Here is a 19514-nt window from a genome sequence, read left to right as displayed (position 1 = left end):
TAATCCGGGAGACAGACGGACAAAAACAAGACAACTTAATCACAATAAATAGAATCAAGGGGATGGACACCTCATTAACAAAACAGGGTGATAAATAATATATACAAATGAGCACAGTGCTGAGGGGAGGGGAAGGGGGAAGAGCAGAGGGTGGAGGGGGAGCAGGGGGCAAAGGGGGTAGCTCAGTGTGGGAAGGCCTCTTGGAGGAGGTGAACTGTCAGTAGGGCTTTGAAGAGGGGAAGAGAATAAGTTTGGCGGAGGTGAGGAGGGAGGGCGTTCCAGGATATTAGGAGGATGTGGGCCAGGGGTCGACGGCAGGATAGGTGTGAACGGGGGAGGGTGAGGAGGTGAGCGGCAGAGGAGCGAGGGTGAGGAGGTGAGCGGCAGAGGAGCGAGGGTGAGGAGGTGAGCGGCAGAGGAGCGGAGCGTATCGGGTGGGCTGGAGAAAGAGAGAAGGGAGGTGAGGTAGGAGGGGGCAAGGTGATGGAGACCCTTGAAGCCTAGAGTGAGGAGTTTTTGTTTCATGCGGAGGTTGATAGGCTACCAACTGGAGGTTTTTAAGGAGGGGAGTGACATGCCCAGAGCGTTTCTGCAGGAAGATGATCCAGGCAGCGGAATGAAGAATAGACTGGAGAGGGGAGAGACGGGAGGAAGGGAGATTAGAGAGGAGGCTGACACAATAATCTAGCCGGGATATTATGAGAGCATAATATTATAATAGCAATAATATTACTAATACTACTACTAATATTATTATTATGAGGGAATGCATCTACCGACTCTGTGTCATACTCTGCCAAGCTAGTAGAGTTAGTATGGTGCTCTGCACACAGTAAGAGGTCAAAGAACACAACTGATGGGTGGGTGAGGCAGGAAACTTTTAGAGCCACCTACCCATATGGGATGAGCAGCGCACTCCGCTCCCAACAGAGCTGCTCGGACGTCTAGGGTGTTGCCAGGGGGTGCTGCTGCCATTTCAGCGGCTGGTCTACAAACCCACTGCGGGCAGAGAATGTGTCTTTTCTATTGTACCCTCCCAAGCGTTTAATACAGAGCACACAGTAAGCGCTCAATAAATATGAATGAAAATCCCACACTGCCTACTCGTGCAGGACGTGAGTGCGAATATCAGCTAGTCCACCGGTAGGACTTGTGTTTGATTGGTTTATCGTGAGTGGTGATGGTTGTGCCTTCCAGGTTCCTAAAACCAAAGGAATGCCCACGAGAAGCAGCGTGACCTACTGGATAGAGTACTGGCCTGGAAATCACGAAGACCTGGGTTCTAATCCCAGCTCTACCCCAGCACTTAATACCGGGCCTGGCACATATTAAAAGATAATCCATTTGTTTGGGTATGGGTACATCGGGGGTCATAAAACTGCCTATTTTGGGCACCCTATCAGCAGCTAATTCGGCCGGGCCCTTCATTCATTCATTCAAACGTATTTATTGAGCATTTACTATGTGCAGAGCACTGTACTAAGCCCTTGGAATGTATAATTTGGCAACAGATAGAGATAATCCCTGCCCAGTAACAGGCTCACAGTCTAAACATTGTACATCACTGCTGTACAGCTTAGACTGTAAACTTTCTCTAGACTGTAAACTCGTTTGTGGGCAGGAAATATGTCTGTTTACTGTTATATTACTCTCCCGACTGCTTAATGTTGGAATTTGTTCAGTGCTTACTATGCGCAGAGCACTGTTCTAAGCACTGGGGTAGATACAGGGTTATAGGGTTGTCCCACGTGAGGCTCACAGTCTTAATCTCCATTTTACAGATGAGGTAACTGAGGCACAGAGAAGTCAAGTGACTTGCCCAATCACATAGCTGACAATTAGCAGAGCCAGGATTCAAACTCATGACCTCTGACTCCCAAGCCCGGGCACTTTCCACTGATCCATGTTGCTTCTCTGCACTCAGTAAGCGCTCAATAAATATGATTGACTGATTGGTCACTGGGCGAGACACATTCGCTGTAACAATCGTTAGGGTCTTTGCTGGACAGGACCTGGGTTCTAATCCCAAGCTTTGCCACTTGTCTCTTGTGTGACCTGGGGCAAGCCATCGAACTTCTCTGCGCCTCAGTCCCCTCTTCTATAAAATGGGGATTAAGACTGCGAGCCCCATGTGGGACATGGACCGTGTCCAACTCGAATAGCTCGTATCTACCTCAGCGCTTGGTAGTGACTAGAACATAATAAGTGCTTAACAGATACCATAAAATTAAAGTGTGCCGGGAATACGGCATTGAGCACAACGCCAATGTCACACAAGGCTATAGTGCCGCCGGGTAACCTCAATGGCTGTCAATCTTGGCCTCCCCACAGCTGCTCCCGCCAACTCGCTGAGCAGTCACATCCACGTCACTTACTCGTCGTATTCCACATCCAATCACGGGAGCCAGTCGTCAACGAGAAAATCCTGCAACGGGACAAGGCTGCATCCCAGTTGCGAGCTGGGAGTCGACCGCTGCAGACAGGAGAAGGCGCACTGAAATCTGGAGCAGCAGCTCTGGAAAGACTGTGGAACAACGAGGTGAGAGCAAAAACAGCACCAGACATCGTAGGCACCAAACTGACAGCCTAACATAGCATAGAGAAGCAGCGTGGCTCGGTAGAAAGAGCCCGGGCTCGGGAGTCAGAGGTCACGGGTTCAAATCCCAGCTCAGCCACCTGTCAGCTGTGTGACTTTGGGCAAGTCACTTAACTCCTCTGTGCCTCAGTTACCCCATCTGGAAAACTGGGATTAAGACTGTGAGCCCCCCGTGGGACAACCTGATCACCTTGTATCCTCCCCAGCGCTTAGAACAGGGCTTTGCACATAGTAAGCGCTTAACAAATGCCATCATTATTATTATACGTGTGCCAGAGCATGAATATGTCCACAATCTGGCCAGGGCCGGGGGGCGGTCTTATGCCTGCCTGTTCGGCCACACGCACAAATGGGTGAGCTCTACTTCGGGGGCATCTTTGACCCTGAAAAGCGGCTATATTGATAGGCAGAAAGCTACACATTGTGGGCGGAGGAGTTTGAACCAAGTCTTATAAGCCTAAATTTAAATCTCATCTTTGGATTGTTAAATGTGAGATAAGGAAAAGCGGTCTCTGCCATGGTGATATTGAAGGTAGGCCACTGACATCAGTACAGCCAGGCAGCTGTTGCCTCTGGGACTCATAAGATGCCTTTCAAGATCATTTTAACATGCTTACTTCACACAGGATGGACCTGTCAACGTTTGGTGGTACAATGTCCTGCGCTCTTGCACATTTAACAGATGCCACGAGGTGCCTGATTCTGTAGGACTTGGTCAAAACTACACCACATCAGAATATTACTGCAAGCTTTCAAACTAGGAAGAGATTGTGTGAAACCTGTAACAGTTTATTTAAAAAAAAATTAAGTTTCAGAATTCAAATGTAATCACTTTTCCAAAAAATACCAAAAGGTACAGTGTAAAGCATCTTCTCATTAAATACAAACTTTCTCCTCATGATGCACTGCATCAATGTTTTGCATCCATCTTGATGCAAAAGAATTTTATGTTGCATCCTGGAACAAAGGAATTTTATGACAAAGAAACAGGATGTCTACTCCACTTTAACTGTTTATATTCCACAGTGTGTGGGGGGGTTCCCAACATAATCTACTATTCACAGTTTTACCTTTGCCTGTTTTCATGGCTGCCTCTCAATTGCAAATCGGTTGTTGCAAAGGAAATTTGGGTATATTTAAAAAGAAACTTTTAATATTGATTATCAAAACGGATGTATTGATAGCAACTTCTTAATGAACCAAAGCCATTCTGCTGCCAAATGTACATAATTTATACAATTTATATGTGATCTGAGTAAAATGTCATGTGAAACAGTTTTATAAAAATCACATTAAAAAACACAAAAGGAAAATAAAATACCTTGTTTTTCTTTATACTTTTATACCACAGGCTGTTATGGATACAGTAAATTGGCAATTTTTTTTTTTAGTAGTAACAGTCATCCTCAAACACCCTATTGATGTGAAATAATTTATTATGGAATGCTCAATCCCCAGATCAAAAATAAGCATTTGGGCCTGCAAAAATGCTCTGAAATGGATCCCTAGGGCTCCAGAGACATAAATGCCTAAGAGATTTCATCCTACTTCCAAAATCCATAGCTGCTTCCTTAAAAATTGCAATTCACTGATACTACTGGATATCAATGTAGGGCCCATTTTTATCTTTGGTAAACGCAAAGAGATGTCACATCTTTCTGTGGCCACCGCCAAAGACCAGGAAGAACCCTGAAGGTGAACTTTAAAGGAAAACCGCATCCAATGAACAAGATGGATGGAAGAAATATTCACTGCTTTTACAGAAAAATCACAGACATCCAAAATATGATCTGTTGCCACCATTTCTCTCACTTATACTGATGATTACATTTCAACAGAGAACTGGGAAAATCCGGTGAAAAAACTGAAAATCTGTTGCTGCTTGTCGCATGTTGACATCATACCATTTTACGGGACTTTCAGTCAGCACCACCTTGTGTACCAAACCAAAAAGGAAAAAGCCAAGAGAAAGCCATCTCTTTCTGTATGTGCCTGTATATCCCTACTACGATTATCAGTATTTAATATGTAAAACAAAGTTACACTACACCCCCATCAGCACATTTCCTCTGTGACAGCTTTAAGATTACAAAACAGCATTTTTTTAAAAGAACTTGGTATTCCCCATCCCCCCGCCCATTGGGTTTTAATGCTTTTGAAATATCCCACTTTAAAGGAGGGTTCAGACCTTTACAGCTGTTCACGCTGCAGCTAAGATAGCCAACGTCCATGCTTATGCTGACATTTTTAAAAACCACTTATATATACGTCTGTGGGTGCTAGGCACAAGCTTACGTAAAATAAATATTTGATGGTGTTCTCTTTGGGTCCCGCCAGTCTATGAAATATTAAAATCAGACTGTGGCTGAGGGTAGGAGTGAAGACAGAGGAAAGAGTTTCCAGGTCCATTTTCCCTCTCTTTATCCTGCCAGCCAGTCCCTCTATTACTTTTTCCTCTCGGTCCCTTTTATCCCATAAAACACACTAGACGTGAGAGTCATCCAGTGGAAAGTCTCCTTCAAATCCCGTCGTGCCCCCGACCCCCACCAGTTTCAGGGTAAACATGCATTTACAGTTTGAACGGACACATTTTAAATGGAGGGTAATCGACGGAGCTAATTTATTGGTAAGGCCAGCACTATACGTCTGGAATTTACAGCTTTCCTGTAACAAGTAGCTATTGTGGGAATAGGGAGTTTAAGTCTTTAAATCTCTTTCATCTTCTGTGGGTTAGGGCTGAAAATCTCCAGTTGAAGGGGGGGGAAAAATCATGAGGTGGTTTTTCAGGTACATGGAAATAAGAGCCCATTAAAATTCCAAACTTCTAATGGGTTGGGGTTTTTTATACCTCCATTTCCAAATGGGCAACCTCTTTACAGTATGCAAGTGTTCGTTCCAAGTCAAATGTTGTGGCCAAAAGAGAACGGGGAAGAGATTTTCTTACACCCCTGAAAATAGAGGTTTGAAAGAGCTCAGTCTTCACGATCAATATGTGTAGAGAGAAGAAATACCAAATACCATTATCATCAAAATAATTATCTTCCATCTGCCTGCTGCACTTCTGTAGTATAAGGAACCAAAGAAGGATGCTGTCTTTGTCAGTCAAGTGGGCCAATACAGAATCTCTCCATTAGGACCCAAAATGAGATCTTTAAGAACATATCAGTATTTTCCTGTCATTTTCCCAGGGCATCACATTGTACTGGTTTTTTTTTTCAATTATTTGGAAGTAAAAGCAATAAGAGTTATTTAAACTCTATAAAATTTCTGTGAGATTCTTTCTTCTGTCACCTTGACTTCTCCAATAGGTAGAGTAGTTGTGCAAAAGTCCCTCTGACACCGAATCTATCCCACGGTTACAAAACGGCTTCCTTTGTTCTGGGTGACAGCGGCTCTTTGTTCTTTCAGGATCCCAAAACGCTCATTCAGAGTTATGCCTGTCTGTGGGGGGAAGAAAAGGAGCAAGTTTAATAACTAAAAAGGCTAAATATGTGATATGGAACAGCAGAGTTACAGTCATAAGGAGCTATCCTCTCAGACTCTACTGGCATATTCTCCATAAAAAGAGTTTCTTACCCGACTCAAAGAGCAATATTACGTAGTTCATCCCTGTCTGCCAGCCAAGCCACAACTTGCATTCAGCAGCTGTTCATTCATTCAATCCTATTTATTGAGTGCTTACTGTGTGCAGAGCAGCGTACTAAGTGGTCAGGAGGGTACAACACAACAATAAACTGACATGTTCCCTGTTCACAAGGAAATGAGGGCTTAGTCTGGAATGGTCTCTTGGAGGAGATATACTAAGAGGTCCCCTAAGAGATTTGGAAGGTGGGCTGAATTACAGCCTGGGGACTATCTTCATGCCTCTCCCACTGGGGCACAGTCATCCAAGGGGCCCTAAGCCAGCCAACATGGTTTTGTGCACTGCCCTTATTTAGGGTTTGGAATTCTAAATCCTAAATTCTAAAAACTCCTCACTCTAGGCTTCAAGGCTGTCCATCACCTTGCCCCTTCCTACCTCTCCTCCCTTCTCTCTTTCTACCACCCACCCCGCACGCTCTGCTCCTCTGCCGCCCACCTCCTCGCCGTCCCTCGGTCTCGCCTATCGAGCCGTCGATCCCCGGGCTACGTCCTCCCGCGGTCCTGGAACGCCCTCCCTCCTCACCTCCGCCAAACTGATTCTCTTCCCCTCTTCAAAACCCTACTTAAAACTCACCTTCTCCAAGAGGCCTTCCCAGACTGAGCTCCCTTCTCCCTCTACTCCCTCTACCACCCCCCCCTTCACCTCTCCGCAGCTAAACCCTCTTTTCCCCCTTTCCCTCTGCTCCTCCACCTCTCCCTGCCCCTCCCCACAGCATTGTACTCGTCCGCTCAACTGTATATATTTCCGTTACCCTATTTATTTTGTTAATGAATTGTACATCGCCTTGATTCTATTTAATTGCCATTGTTTTTACGAGATGTTCTTCCCCTCGACTCTATTGCCATTGTTCTTGTCTGTCCATCTCCCCCGATTAGACTGTAAGCCTGTCAAACGGCAGGGACTGTCTCTATCTGTTGCCGACCTGTTCATCCCAAGCGCTTAGTACAGTGCTCTGCACATAGTAAGCGCTCAATAAATACTATTGAATGAATGAATGAATAAATCAGTGATTCTAAAAGGAGCCACCTAACCATTTTGGGACATATTGACAGCCACTGTCAAAACAATCTAATGGAAGTTCACTCTTTGCATGCTCCATCAAATTCTCTTTTGCCTTGAAATCTTCAGTCTTAATCCCTCATCATGAGCCCAATTTTAAACACACTGAAATGGCTAAACACACTGTGGTGACTTCATTAGTGCCTACAGCAAAATATTCCACGAGAACCAGGGAATATACTATTATAACCCAATCTAGTCACCGGCTCTTCTAACACCAATTTACTCACTGGACCTCGATCTCATATACCTCGCCTCCAACTCCTTGTCTACGTCCTCCCTCTGGACTGGAACTCCCTCCCCCTCCATATACCACAGTCCACCATTCTCCCCATAAAGCTCATTGTGGGCAGTGAATGGGTCTGTTTATTGTTATGTTTTACTATCCCAAGCGCTTAGTATAGAGCTTTGCACACAGAAGTGCTCAATAAATACCACTGAATGAATGAATCAACGTCTTATTAAAATCACATCTCCTCCAAAGAGCTTTCCCCAATTAAGCCCTCATTTTCCCCTACCCCCTCTCCCTTTCACGTCACTCTCGTACTCGGATCCAAACCCTATAAGCACTTGCTATTCACCCTACCCTCTGCCCCGTAGAATTTATGTACTTATCCATATTTTAATGTCTGTCTCCCCACTCTAACCTGTAAGCTCCTTCTCGGCAGGGAATATTTCTACCAACTCTGTTGTATTGTTTCTGTTCTACTAACTCTCTCAAGTGCTTAGTACAGTGTTGGGCACCCAGTTAGCCCTCAATAAATAAGATCGATTGATTGAACCACTGACCCCAGCCCTGCCATTTGCACTGGCATTTTTCCAAACGCAATCAGGAAACCCTAAGAGGGCAGGCAAAAGGAGCTCCCAAGTTTTGAAAGGAAACTTTTTTTTCCTGAATCCTTCTTTTCACAATCTGGTGCAGCTTGTACCTGGGGCATTAGTTTATGTAATAAATATCACTATTTCACAGATTATTTTTCAAATTTTACTGGAGGCCTTAATAAGAATAATTGTTCTGGGTAGTGATACCAGTAATTCAAAGAAGAGGGGAAAAACTGAAGCATACAGGTCACACTTCTAGTTATTTCCTTTAAGTCTGAGGTAAGGCCAGAGATGATGGCACGAGAAGTAATAAAATCTAGAGATTACTTCTGAACAAATGTGTGTGGAAGGGGCAGTTTTGAGAGATACCTATAAATATTGTGATGATCAATTTCCTTCTTGAATGAAATATATCAACCTAAAAACTGAAGGAATTTCCCAAGACCTAAATACCAAAAAAGGAGTCAGAGGCAGGAATCAACCAATTAATTAGTGGTAGGTACTGAGTGCTTACTGGGTGCAGAGCTCTGTATTAAGTGCTTGGGAGGGGAATATACAATGGAGTTGACCGACACATTCCCTGCCTACAGCAAGCTCACAGTCTAGAGGGGGAGACAGAAGTTAACGTACAAAAATGCTTTTCGGATAGGTATCTAAGTGCTATGAGGCTGAGAATGGGGTAAATATCGAGTGCTTAACGGGTCCAGATCCAAGTACATAGCTCATTGTGAGCAGGGAACATATCCGCCAACTCTGTTGTACTGTTATCCCCCAACTGCTTAATACAGTGCACTGCACATAGTAAGAGCTCAATAAATACCACTGATTGACTGACTGCATAGGTGATGCAGAGGAAGAGGGAGTCGGGGAAAAGAGGGCTTAGCCGGGGAAGGCTTCTTGGAGATGTGTCTTCAATAAGGCTTTGGGGGGGGAGGGGAGCACTGCTTTACTATTAATGTAATTGTAGTGTACCCAGTATAATGTTCGAAGAGAAGCAGCATGGACACTAGGATAGAGCACAGGCCTGGGAGTCAGAAGGACCCGAGTTCTAATCCCGGCTCCACCACTTGTCTGCCGTGTGGCCACGGGCAAGTCACTTCACTTCTCTGTGCCTAAGTAGTTTCATCTGTAAAATAGGGATTAAGACTGGGAGCTTCATGGAGGACATGGACTGTACTCAACCTGATTAGTCTGTGTCTACCCTAGCACTTAGTGGAGTGCCTGACACATAGTAAGTGCTTAATAAATACCATTTTTTTTTTAAAAAAAAGCCTTGATCCAAGATCAGTCTTACTTGTTTTCCGACACTGTTAATGTCAAATTGTAAGGGAACTCCTTTGGGAATTTTCTTCTCTTCAGGCTGATTCCTCTTCATCAGGAATGGGGGCATGGGAGTTCGAGTTAATCGTGGTCTCTGAGTTCTATAAGAAAAGTTTGGCTTTAGTTAGGCAAAGTGCAGTGAAGGACATTAAAGTCAAAATAAATTTAAATCTTGAGATCAGAGGTGCCGACTCTTCATTCCGCGTGCTGGCGTGAATTTGGAACAGGGTTTGGGAAATATGAGAACAGTTACCCCGGGGACCAGAGAGATGGGCATAGAGACACACAAACATGAGGTCTAGGAGGTGAACACAGAAAAATAAAGACCCACATTTGGGAGGAGGGAGATAAACAACCCCTGCACTCCCAACCCCGGGGACCCTCATCCCCAGCCAAATGGTCAAGGAAGTGGACATGAGGGTACAGGCTGTGAGGAGAGAAATGCAGACATAAACACACACAGGACGAAGAAGACACACACACAAGTGTGACAGGGAGCCTTTTTCCCACTGAGATTGGGTTTAAAACTGATGGCGTCAGCCCCCCGACACACCCTGGTTAAGCCCTGCTTTCCTTTTCTTCATATCCCTTCTGCATCATCCTGACTTGCTCTCTTTCACTTTGTTCATCCCCTCTCCCAGCCCCACCACCTTTATGTTCATATCTGTAATTTATTTATATTAATATCTGTCACCCCCTCTACACTGTAAACTCGTGGTGGGCAGGGAATGTGCCTGCTTATTGTTATACTGTACTCTCCCAAGTGCTTAGTATAGTGATCTGCACATAGTGAGTGCTCAATAAATATGATCAACTAACTGACACCCAAAAATCAAGAGGCAGGAGATATTCCTGGTCTTTTCACCTCATCTGTTTTTTAAAAAAGCAAATTGATGAAAAGGATTTATTCCATTTTCAATATATAAAAGAATTCACCCACTTTCTTATTCTACGCTACCCTACATCTTGCTTCCTTCCTTTTACCACATTGGGCGCTGAGACCATCCAATCCTACACCAAAGCCAAGAAACCTTGGAAGTACAAAGGACTTCACCATGACTGTGTTATGCTTACTGACTGCATGGTAAATTTTCATTCCAAAGCTTTTCTACTGGCGAAAATATTGAGAAGTCACAGTTATAACTATAAAAGAAGTGGAAAGGTTAAATATTTACTTACACTGGGGGCTGAACGGCTCCAGGGTTGTCAATAGATACAGTCAAAATTCCTCCATTCGTGGTGGAAGTCCGCCACCTGAATTAAACGGGCAAAGATTTTATTTACTGAAATGGAGAGTACCTCATTTGGTATTCACAGGAAACCCACACTCCTAAGGTGCCTTTATTATAAAAATGAACTCATTTCAACAATCACAAAACTCTCATGAATCTGAAGGTTTAGACTGAATTCAGAGCCAAGATCTTGTAGTCATAAATAAGACACCAATTTCACAAGGTGGTTCCTTGGGCTGCCTGCCCCCCGTTTCCAGCCTAGCTCTTTAGCAGCCTTTTGGCCACCGACCGCCGACTTTAGCGGCTTTTTGGCCGCCGACCGCCGACTCATCCACGCCGAGACCAGCCCCCTCCCCCGGGAAACTGAGCCTTGTCATCGCCCGGACCCTTGGAGCCATTACCGCATGGGCCCGGGATCTCTGCTCCCCTGGGGCTGAATCGACCACCACATGGACTCGGGAGCTCTCCTCCCAGGCGGTGGTTCCTTGGGCTGCCTGCCCCCCGTTTCCAGCCTAGCTCTTTAGCAGCCTTTTGGCCACCGACCGCCGACTTTAGCGGCTTTTTGGCCGCCGACCGCCGACTCATCCACGCCGAGACCACCCCCCCTCTCCCGGGAAACTGAGCCTTGTCATCGCCCGGACCCTTGGAGCCATTACCACGTGGGCCCGGGATCTCTGCTCCCCTGAGGCGCAACCTCGGCCCACCCGGCCCCTGCCCCGATTCCCGACAAGCCCCCCTTCGCCTACCGCTCGCTGACTCATCTGCGCTTCCTCCGCCTCCACCGGGGAGCTGAGCCTCGGACCGTCCGGAACCGCGCCCGCCTCAGCCTTTCACAACCTGGACCTCCGCACCCCCGCTCGGGAACTCCGACACTACGGATCTTCGCCCCCACAGACCCCCAGCCACCAGCTTCCAGTCCACCCCCCCCGCCCCCCCGCTCGGGCCCGGGAACATTGCGCTCCCCTTCTCGATCCTGGGGACATTGTGCTCCCCTTCTCGGCCCCAAGGACATTGTGTCCTCGGGGGACATTGTGTCCCCCTGCTCGGGCCCGGGGACATTGTGCTCCCCAACCGCTCCCCCACTCCGCCCGAGGCGGCCATTTTAGGAAGCCCCCACTCTGCCTGAGGCGGCCATTTTGAGAAGGCCTCACTCCCTCTTCCCTCTTGAGGTGATTCATCCCTCCCGCCCCCGCCCCGGGCGACGACGTCCTTGTTCTCACCATGTTACCTTGCCTTAGCCGCCGCCTACGGCCGCCACCCACCCCGGACAACCTCAGGGCCCCCCCGCCGCCACAGGGTTATTTGGTCATGAGCTCTGGGACACTCTCGGCCGCTGGCCGCTTGACTTTGAGTCTGATCGGGTAGGGTCGGCTCGTCCCCCGACCCTGGTCATCGCCTGCTTATTAACACTATTGTAGTGTGCCTTACTGTAGCATGTTGCTATATTTGCGATCTCGCTTTTTATTGTTTATTGTCGTCAGATTTTGAATTTGATCAGGTCGCCCCTTAATCGAGTCTACCCCCGACCCTGGTCATCACCCCTTTTATTAACACGACTATATTGTATCATACTGTATCATGTTGCTATATTAGCACCACTGTACTGTATCATATTGTATCATGTTGCTATATTACCGATTTCGTTTATTACTGTTTATTGTCAGTGCTGCCACCCACCTCTCTGGCCTCGCCATGTCCCTCCTCCCCCCCCCCCCCTCCCGCCCCTTCCTATCCTCCCCTTCCCCTTCCCCTTCCCCTCTCTCGCTCAGCTCTTTCCCGCTCTCTCCTCTGTCTCCTCCCCCCCTCCTCTCTCCCGCCCTAGAACCCCACTTTACCAGCGCTACCCCTCTTCCCCCTCCCCCTACTCTTCCCCCCACCTAACCCCCTCTTCACCCCCTCCCCCCTTCTCTCTTCCCCACCCACGCCCCATCCCAGTCCTCTTGTCCCACCGCCACCCCTCATCCCCTCTCCTCGTCCAGGGCCCCGCCACCTCCTTCCCATCCAAACCCTCCCCTCCCCCCGCCCCTCCCCCCCTCCTCCCCTTGCACCCACAGCTACTTTCAAGTGTGGCCTCTGGAACCCCCGCTCTGTTACAGGCAAGCTACCTTTCATCCATGACCTTTTCCTCTCCCGCTCTCTCCTCCTCCTCGCCCTTTCGGAAACGTGGCTCTCTCCCGAAGACACGGTCTCCGCCGCCGCTCTCTCCAGCGGAGGCCTCTCCTTCTCCCACTCCCCCAGACTCACCGGTAAGGGAGGAGGCGTCGGCTTCCTCCTCTCGCCCCGATGCCGCTTCCGCACTATCCCTCCTCCCCCCTCCCTCTCCTTCCCCTCCTTCGAAGCCCATATCATTCGCCTCTACCACCCACTCCAGTTACTTGTCGCCGTCATCTACCGCCCTCCCGGTCCCACCTCCGACTTCTTCAACCACCTTGACCCCTTTCTCACCTTCCTTCTCTCCTTCTCTCTGCCCACTCTGATCCTTGGAGACTTCAACATCCATACGGATGTACCCGACGACTCCTCTGCCGCCCGCCTGCTATCCCTCCTCGACTCTGCCGACCTCCTCCTCCACCATACCGCGCCCACTCACCGACTCGGTCACACCCTCGATCTTGTCATCTCCTACCGCTGCACTATCTCCTCACTCACCAACTCTGAAATCCCTCTCTCGGACCATAACCTTCTCACCTGCCTCATCTCTCACACTCCCTCCCCCTGCAAATCTTCGCTACTGCCCCACAGAGACCTCCGCTCTCTCGATCCCATCCGTCTTTCCAATAGCATCTCGCCTCACCTTGCCGCCCTGTCCTCTCTTCCCACTCTCGACGATCAGGTCTCCGCTCTCAACTCCACCCTCACTACTCATCTCGACTCTCTCGCCCCCCTTTCCCTCCGCCGCTCTCGCGCCACTAACCCACAGCCCTGGATCACCTCCTCCGTCCGCCTCCTACGCTCCTATGCTCGAGCTGCTGAGCGCCGCTGGCGAAAGTCCAAGCACCAAGCCGACCTCACACACTTCAAATTTATCCTTTCCTGCCTTAACTCTGCCCTCTCCTCCGCCAGGCAAAGCTTCTTCTCCTCCCTCATCGACACCCATGCCCGTCACCCCCGCCGATTGTTCCGGACCTTTAACTCTCTCCTTAGGCCCCCTGTTCCTCCCCCTCCCCCATCTCTCACCCCTAATGATCTGGCCACCTATTTCCTCACGAAAATCAACACGATCAGGTCTGAGCTCCCCAAAGTCACCCCTCCGCCTCTCCCCTCCACCCCAACAACCCCCTCCCCTACTTTCCCATCCTTCCCTGCAGTATCCTCAGAGGAGATCTCCTCCCTCCTCGCAAGTGCCACCCCCTCCACCTGCACCTCGGACCCCATTCCCTCTCACCTTCTTAAAACCATCGCCCCTGCCCTCCTCCCTTCCTTAACTTCTATTTTTAACCACTCAATCTCCAAGGGCTCCTTCCCCTCTGCCTTCAAACACGCCCACGTCTCCCCCATCCTAAAAAAACCCGCTCTTGACCCCACTTCCCCCTCCAGTTATCGTCCTATCTCCCTACTACCCTTCCTTTCCAAAATCTTAGAACGAGTCGTCTACAATCGATGCCTAGAATTCCTTAACTCCCATTCTCTCCTAGACCCCCTCCAATCTGGCTTCCGTCCCCTCCACTCTACCGAGACTGCTCTCTCTAAGGTCACCCATGACCTCCTTCTTGCCAAATCCAATGGCTCCTACTCCATTCTGATCCTCCTTGACCTCTCTGCTGCCTTTGACACTGTCGACCATCCCCTCCTCCTCCGTACCTTATCTCACCTTGGCTTCACGGACTCTGTCCTCTCCTGGTTCTCCTCTTACCTCTCTGGCCGATCATTCTCGGTCTCCTACGCTGGAGCCTCCTCCCCCTCCCATCCTTTAACTGTTGGAGTTCCTCAGGGGTCAGTTCTTGGCCCTCTTCTGTTCTCCATTTACACTCACTCCCTCGGTGAACTCATTCGCTCTCACGGCTTTGACTACCATCTCTACGCAGATGACACGCAGATCTACCTCTCCGCCCCTGTCCTCTCCCCCTCCCTTCAGGCTCGCATCTCCTCCTGCCTCCGGGACGTCTCCACCTGGATGTCTGCCCGCCACCTAAAACTCAACATGAGCAAGACTGAGCTCCTCATCTTCCTTCCCAAGCCCGGTCCGCTCCCAGACTTCTCCATCACCGTGGATGGCACGACCATCCTTCCCGTCCCGCAGGCCCGCAATCTCGGTGTCATCCTTGACTCGTCCCTCTCGTTCACCCCACACATCCTATCCGTTACCAAGACCTGCCGGTTTCACCTCTACAATATCGCCAAGATCCGCCCTTTCCTCTCCACCCAAACGGCTACCTTACTATTACGGGCTCTCGTTATATCCCGGCTAGACTACTGTGTCAGCCTTCTCTCTGACCTCCCTTCCTCCTCTCTCGCCCCGCTCCGGTCTATTCTTCACTCCGCTGCCCGGCTCATCTTCCTGCAGAAACGATCTGGGCATGTCACTCCCCTTCTTAAACAACTCCAGTGGTTGCCTATCGACCTCCGCTCCAAACAAAAACTCCTCACTCTAGGCTTCAAGGCTCTCCATCACCTTGCCCCTTCCTACCTCTCCTCCCTTCTCTCTTTCTACCGCCCACCCCGCACGCTCCGCTCCTCTGCCGCCCACCTCCTCGCCGTCCCTCGGTCTCGCCTATCCCGCCGTCGACCCCTGGGTCACGTCCTCCCGCGGTCCTGGAACGCCCTCCCTCCTCACCTCCGCCAAACTGATTCTCTTTCCCTCTTCAAAACCTTACTTAAAAATCACCTCCTCCAAGAGGCCTTCCCAGACTGAGCTCCTCTTCCCCCTCTACTCCCTCTGCCATCCCCCCTTTACCTCTCCGCAGCTAAAGCCTCATTTTCCCCTTTTCCCTCTGCTCCTCCACCTCTCCCTTCCCATCCCCACAGCACTGTACCCGTCCGCTCAACTGTATATATTTTCGTTACCCTATTTATTTTGTTAATGAATTGTACATCGCCTTGATTCTATTTAGTTGCCATTGTTTTTACGAGATGTTCTTCCCCTTGACGTTGTTTAGTGCCATTGTTCTTGTCTGTCCGTCTCCCCCGATTAGACTGTAAGCCCGTCAAACGGCAGGGACTGTCTCTATCTGTTGCCGACTTGTTCATCCCAAGCGCTTAGTACAGTGCTCTGCACATAGTAAGCGCTCAATAAATACTATTGAATGAAGGCCACGCCACCAGAGAGATGCTTGGGAGTGGAAGAAGGAGGATGTTGGCAAAAGCCAACAAGTTAAACAAAGATGCCTGTCAGAGTTGTCCTTATAAAGTCTGTTCCAATCCCTCCTGGTCTTCTACAGACTCAGGAGTGCAAAGGCACTTTGCTGATAAATGTCCATATTTATGCTCTGCCTTCTATTCTTCCACTTCTATATAGCAATTATAAAAGCCTTGCTAATTAGAAACCAATAGTAAAAAATGCATCAGCTCAAACACATTTTACTTCATCAGCCTACTCAAGAAATATCAAACAATAAAAGCAGAGGCATTTATTTAGTAAAGGCTTACTATATGCCAAGGACTGGGATAGATACAGGATTATGAGTTGGGACACAATCCCTGTCCCACACAGGGTTCACGATCACCTCATCCCCATTTTAAAGATGAGGAAACGGAGGCCCAGAGAGGTAACTTGTCCGAGGGCACCCAGCGGGCAAGCGGCAGACCCGAGACTAGAACCAGGGTCTCCTGGGCCACGCTGCCTCATACGGATCGAATAAATTATATCACTTTCTTCACTACCTCAGCCCCTTTGATAGTCTCTCAGCACAACAGTTACTTGCTCTGAGTCAAAGAGGAAATTTATTTGCAAAGCAAAATTAAAGCAACATACATGGCTTAAAAAAGGTTTAAAAAATCCCGGAGCAGAAGGACCACTAGGCAGGTGATCTAAGGGTACTTCAGCTACGACCCAGAAAACAGGAAAATTGTTACAATGTGAGGTCACTGACTCTCAAATACCCACTATCAAATTCTCAAGCTAGGCATAGCAGCTAAAACAAATCCAAGGGCAATCAGACATATGATGTCAATCTGGACATCAGAACCATAAAGCTCCATTGGAAGATATTAAAAGATAAACACCATTTTAGGCAACAGTACATGAGACGCTGAGCCTGCTGCCATGGAGCAGGATAAGGTTTATTTTCTTCATGTACACTAGGGATTACTGCATCTTCCAAAAACCTTAAATCTGCAGGGGAAAAAACAGCTCACTAACATTTCCTTCTAGACTGAAAGCTTATTATGGGAAAGGAACGTGTCCACTAATCTACTCAATCATTTATTGAATGTTCACTACATGCAGAGCACTGTACTAATGACTTGGGAGAGTACACGAGCTTAGTAGAATGCTCTGCACATAGTAAGCACTCAATAAATACCATTGACTGATTCTAATGCCACCTTGCCTGGTAGCCTATTACTACCTGGCAAAAATTTATCTCATATCTCTCCAGATGGAAATTCCTGAAGTGTAATTTATTCAGTGTAGCATTCAGTTGGTAAGCTTGGGACCCAGCCTGATTTCATGTGTTTTGGGTTTGTGCTTTTGGGCAAGATGATTTCTTTTTTGAAATAATAATTATGGGTTGAAACTTACTGACGAGTTCTCTTTGCCGCTGGCCTATCTGCAAGTTGTTCTGGATGCACCTGGGCCTGCACCTGAAAGAATACAAACCAGTTACTACGACAGAAAACAAGAGATTTGATTTATTCTTCCTTCTCTTGCTGCAGCCAAAACTAACTGGGGTCACAATGCTATTTCATATACTAGACTGCTGTGACTTTACCCAAGTCTGACAAGCTACTGTGGTGAGTTCACAATAAGCGGCCTTACTAGTGACTGTTTGTTATCCCACGAACAACAAGAAGGAAGAGATTCGTGAAGGCACTGATGGGCTCTACTTGATGGCGGGTGACTGTGGGCCTGTGGGGGCGAAGCATGGAGAGAAGCGGGGCTTTCTCTCCCTCTAGGGAGAGAAAATTATGAGATTTTTGTCAGGTAGTAATAGGCTATCGGGCATGGTGGCATTAGAATCAATCAAAGGTATTTATTGAGTGCTTACAATGTACAGAGCATTCTACTAAGCTCTCGTACTCTCCCAAGCACTTAGTACAGTGTTCTGCACGTAGTGAGCATTCAATAAGTGACTGGATAAGTGGACACGTTCCTTTCCCATAATGAGCTTTCAGTCTAGAGGGAAATGAGTTAGTGAGCTGTTTTGTCCCCCGCAGACTTCAGGTTTTTGGAAGATCCCTAGTGTACATGAAGAAAATAATAGTGTAAATTTCTACTCAGTAATGGACCTGGACCAATCAAAGACTGCTACACAGAGCCACAGCTTTGAGCCTAAGGCAGATAAAAGGCAGCCGTTTTGAGTCGCGAGGAGGCACACACAGATCCAACAAGAGAAGGAGCAGAGGCACGCAAAGCACACGCACGGAGAGAAGCAGCACAGAGGCACGCAAAGAGGCACACAGAAGGAGCGGAAGCATACAGAGAAGCAAGAAGGAAGCATGCTGAAAGTAGCAGGAGAGCAGCAGTTGGAAGCAGAAAGCAGCAGCACTGACACACCAGGCTCCCTTTGACCACAGACTTGTATTGAACCCTTTGTGGAGTGGAGTGGGTGAGCGAGTGTATGTGTCACTCCCTTGCACGCTGGTAAAACTAAGTCAAAACGCTTTCCACAGTAACCTTGGTGATCAGAGTTGTGGCTATGTGTCACTGAGGCTCCCCTGGGCGAGGAAGGTCCTGGTTGGTATGAACTGGAGGCTCACGACAGCTACCAGTCATCTAATAATGTTAATAATAATGTTGGTATTTGTTAAGCACTAACTAGGTGCAGAGCACTGTTCTAAGTGCTGGGGTAGATACTGGGTAATCAGGTTGTCCCACGTGAGGCTCCCAGTCTTAATCCCCATTGTACAGATAAGGGAACTGAGGCACAGAGAAGTGAAGTGACTTGCCCAAAGTCACACAGCTGACAAGTGGCAGAACCGGGATTCGAACCCATGACCTCTGACTCCCAAGCCCGGGCTCTTTCCACTGAGCCACGCTACTTAACCCTCCTTTGAGTTCTAACAGCCACAAGAGAGGGTCCTCCCTCCCTGCTCTCAGAGAGGGACCAAATCTCAAGAAGCTCAGGAAGCACCGGAGCAATCAATGCTCACGATCCCCATCCCACACAAGGAGTTCAGAACAAAACCGTTTCATACACATATCCTTTCACCCTTGCATTTGGATTTTTTCTAATGGCATTTGTTAAGCGCTTTCTATGTGTCAAGCACTGTTCTAAATCAATCAGGTTGGACACTGTCAGCCACATGGGGCTCATTAAGTAAGAGAGAGAACGGGAATTGATTTCCCATTTTGCAGATGAGGGAACTGAGGCAGAGAGAAGTGACTTGTCCAAGATCGCGTAGCAGGGAAGTGGCGGAATGGAGATCGGAACCCAGGTTCTCTGTCTCCCAGGCCCGTGCTCTTTCCATTAGGCCACATGCTTCCCTGACTAGTCTTTATTCACTCCACCCTCAGCCCCACAGGACTCATGTCTGCCATCTGTAATTTATTTTAATGTCTGCCTCCGCCTCTAGACTGAAGCTCCTTGTGGGCAGAGGTGTCTACCAATTCTGTTACTGTTCCCTCCCAAGCGCTTAGTACAGTGCTTTCCACACAGCAAGCGCTCAACAAATATCACTGATTGATAAAGCCAGAAAATCTCCTGGAGCATGCACCCCATTCTCTTCTGTCTAGACTAGACCA

General features: G+C 48.2%; 1 protein-coding gene across 1 annotated transcript in view; it reads right to left on the bottom strand.

The window, feature by feature from the left end:
* Positions 1-3731: 3731 nt before the first annotated feature.
* FYTTD1 (forty-two-three domain containing 1) overlaps positions 3732-19514 on the bottom strand; it is a 41228-nt gene continuing 25445 nt past the window's right edge. The window contains exons 6-9 of the mRNA XM_029062039.2: positions 17352-17413; positions 10620-10694; positions 9415-9541; positions 3732-6037 (exon numbers count right to left, since the gene is read on the bottom strand). Coding sequence (XP_028917872.1) covers positions 5942-6037; positions 9415-9541; positions 10620-10694; positions 17352-17413 — 360 coding nt within the window. The 3' untranslated portion in view covers positions 3732-5941. The remainder of the gene's footprint in view (positions 6038-9414; positions 9542-10619; positions 10695-17351; positions 17414-19514) is intronic.

This window comes from Ornithorhynchus anatinus, chromosome 1 (genome assembly GCF_004115215.2).
Source record: "Ornithorhynchus anatinus isolate Pmale09 chromosome 1, mOrnAna1.pri.v4, whole genome shotgun sequence".
NCBI classification, from domain to species: domain Eukaryota; kingdom Metazoa; phylum Chordata; class Mammalia; order Monotremata; family Ornithorhynchidae; genus Ornithorhynchus; species Ornithorhynchus anatinus.
The sequence above is the reverse complement of the archived record's forward strand: the minus strand, read 5'-3'. Positions and strand labels throughout refer to the sequence as shown.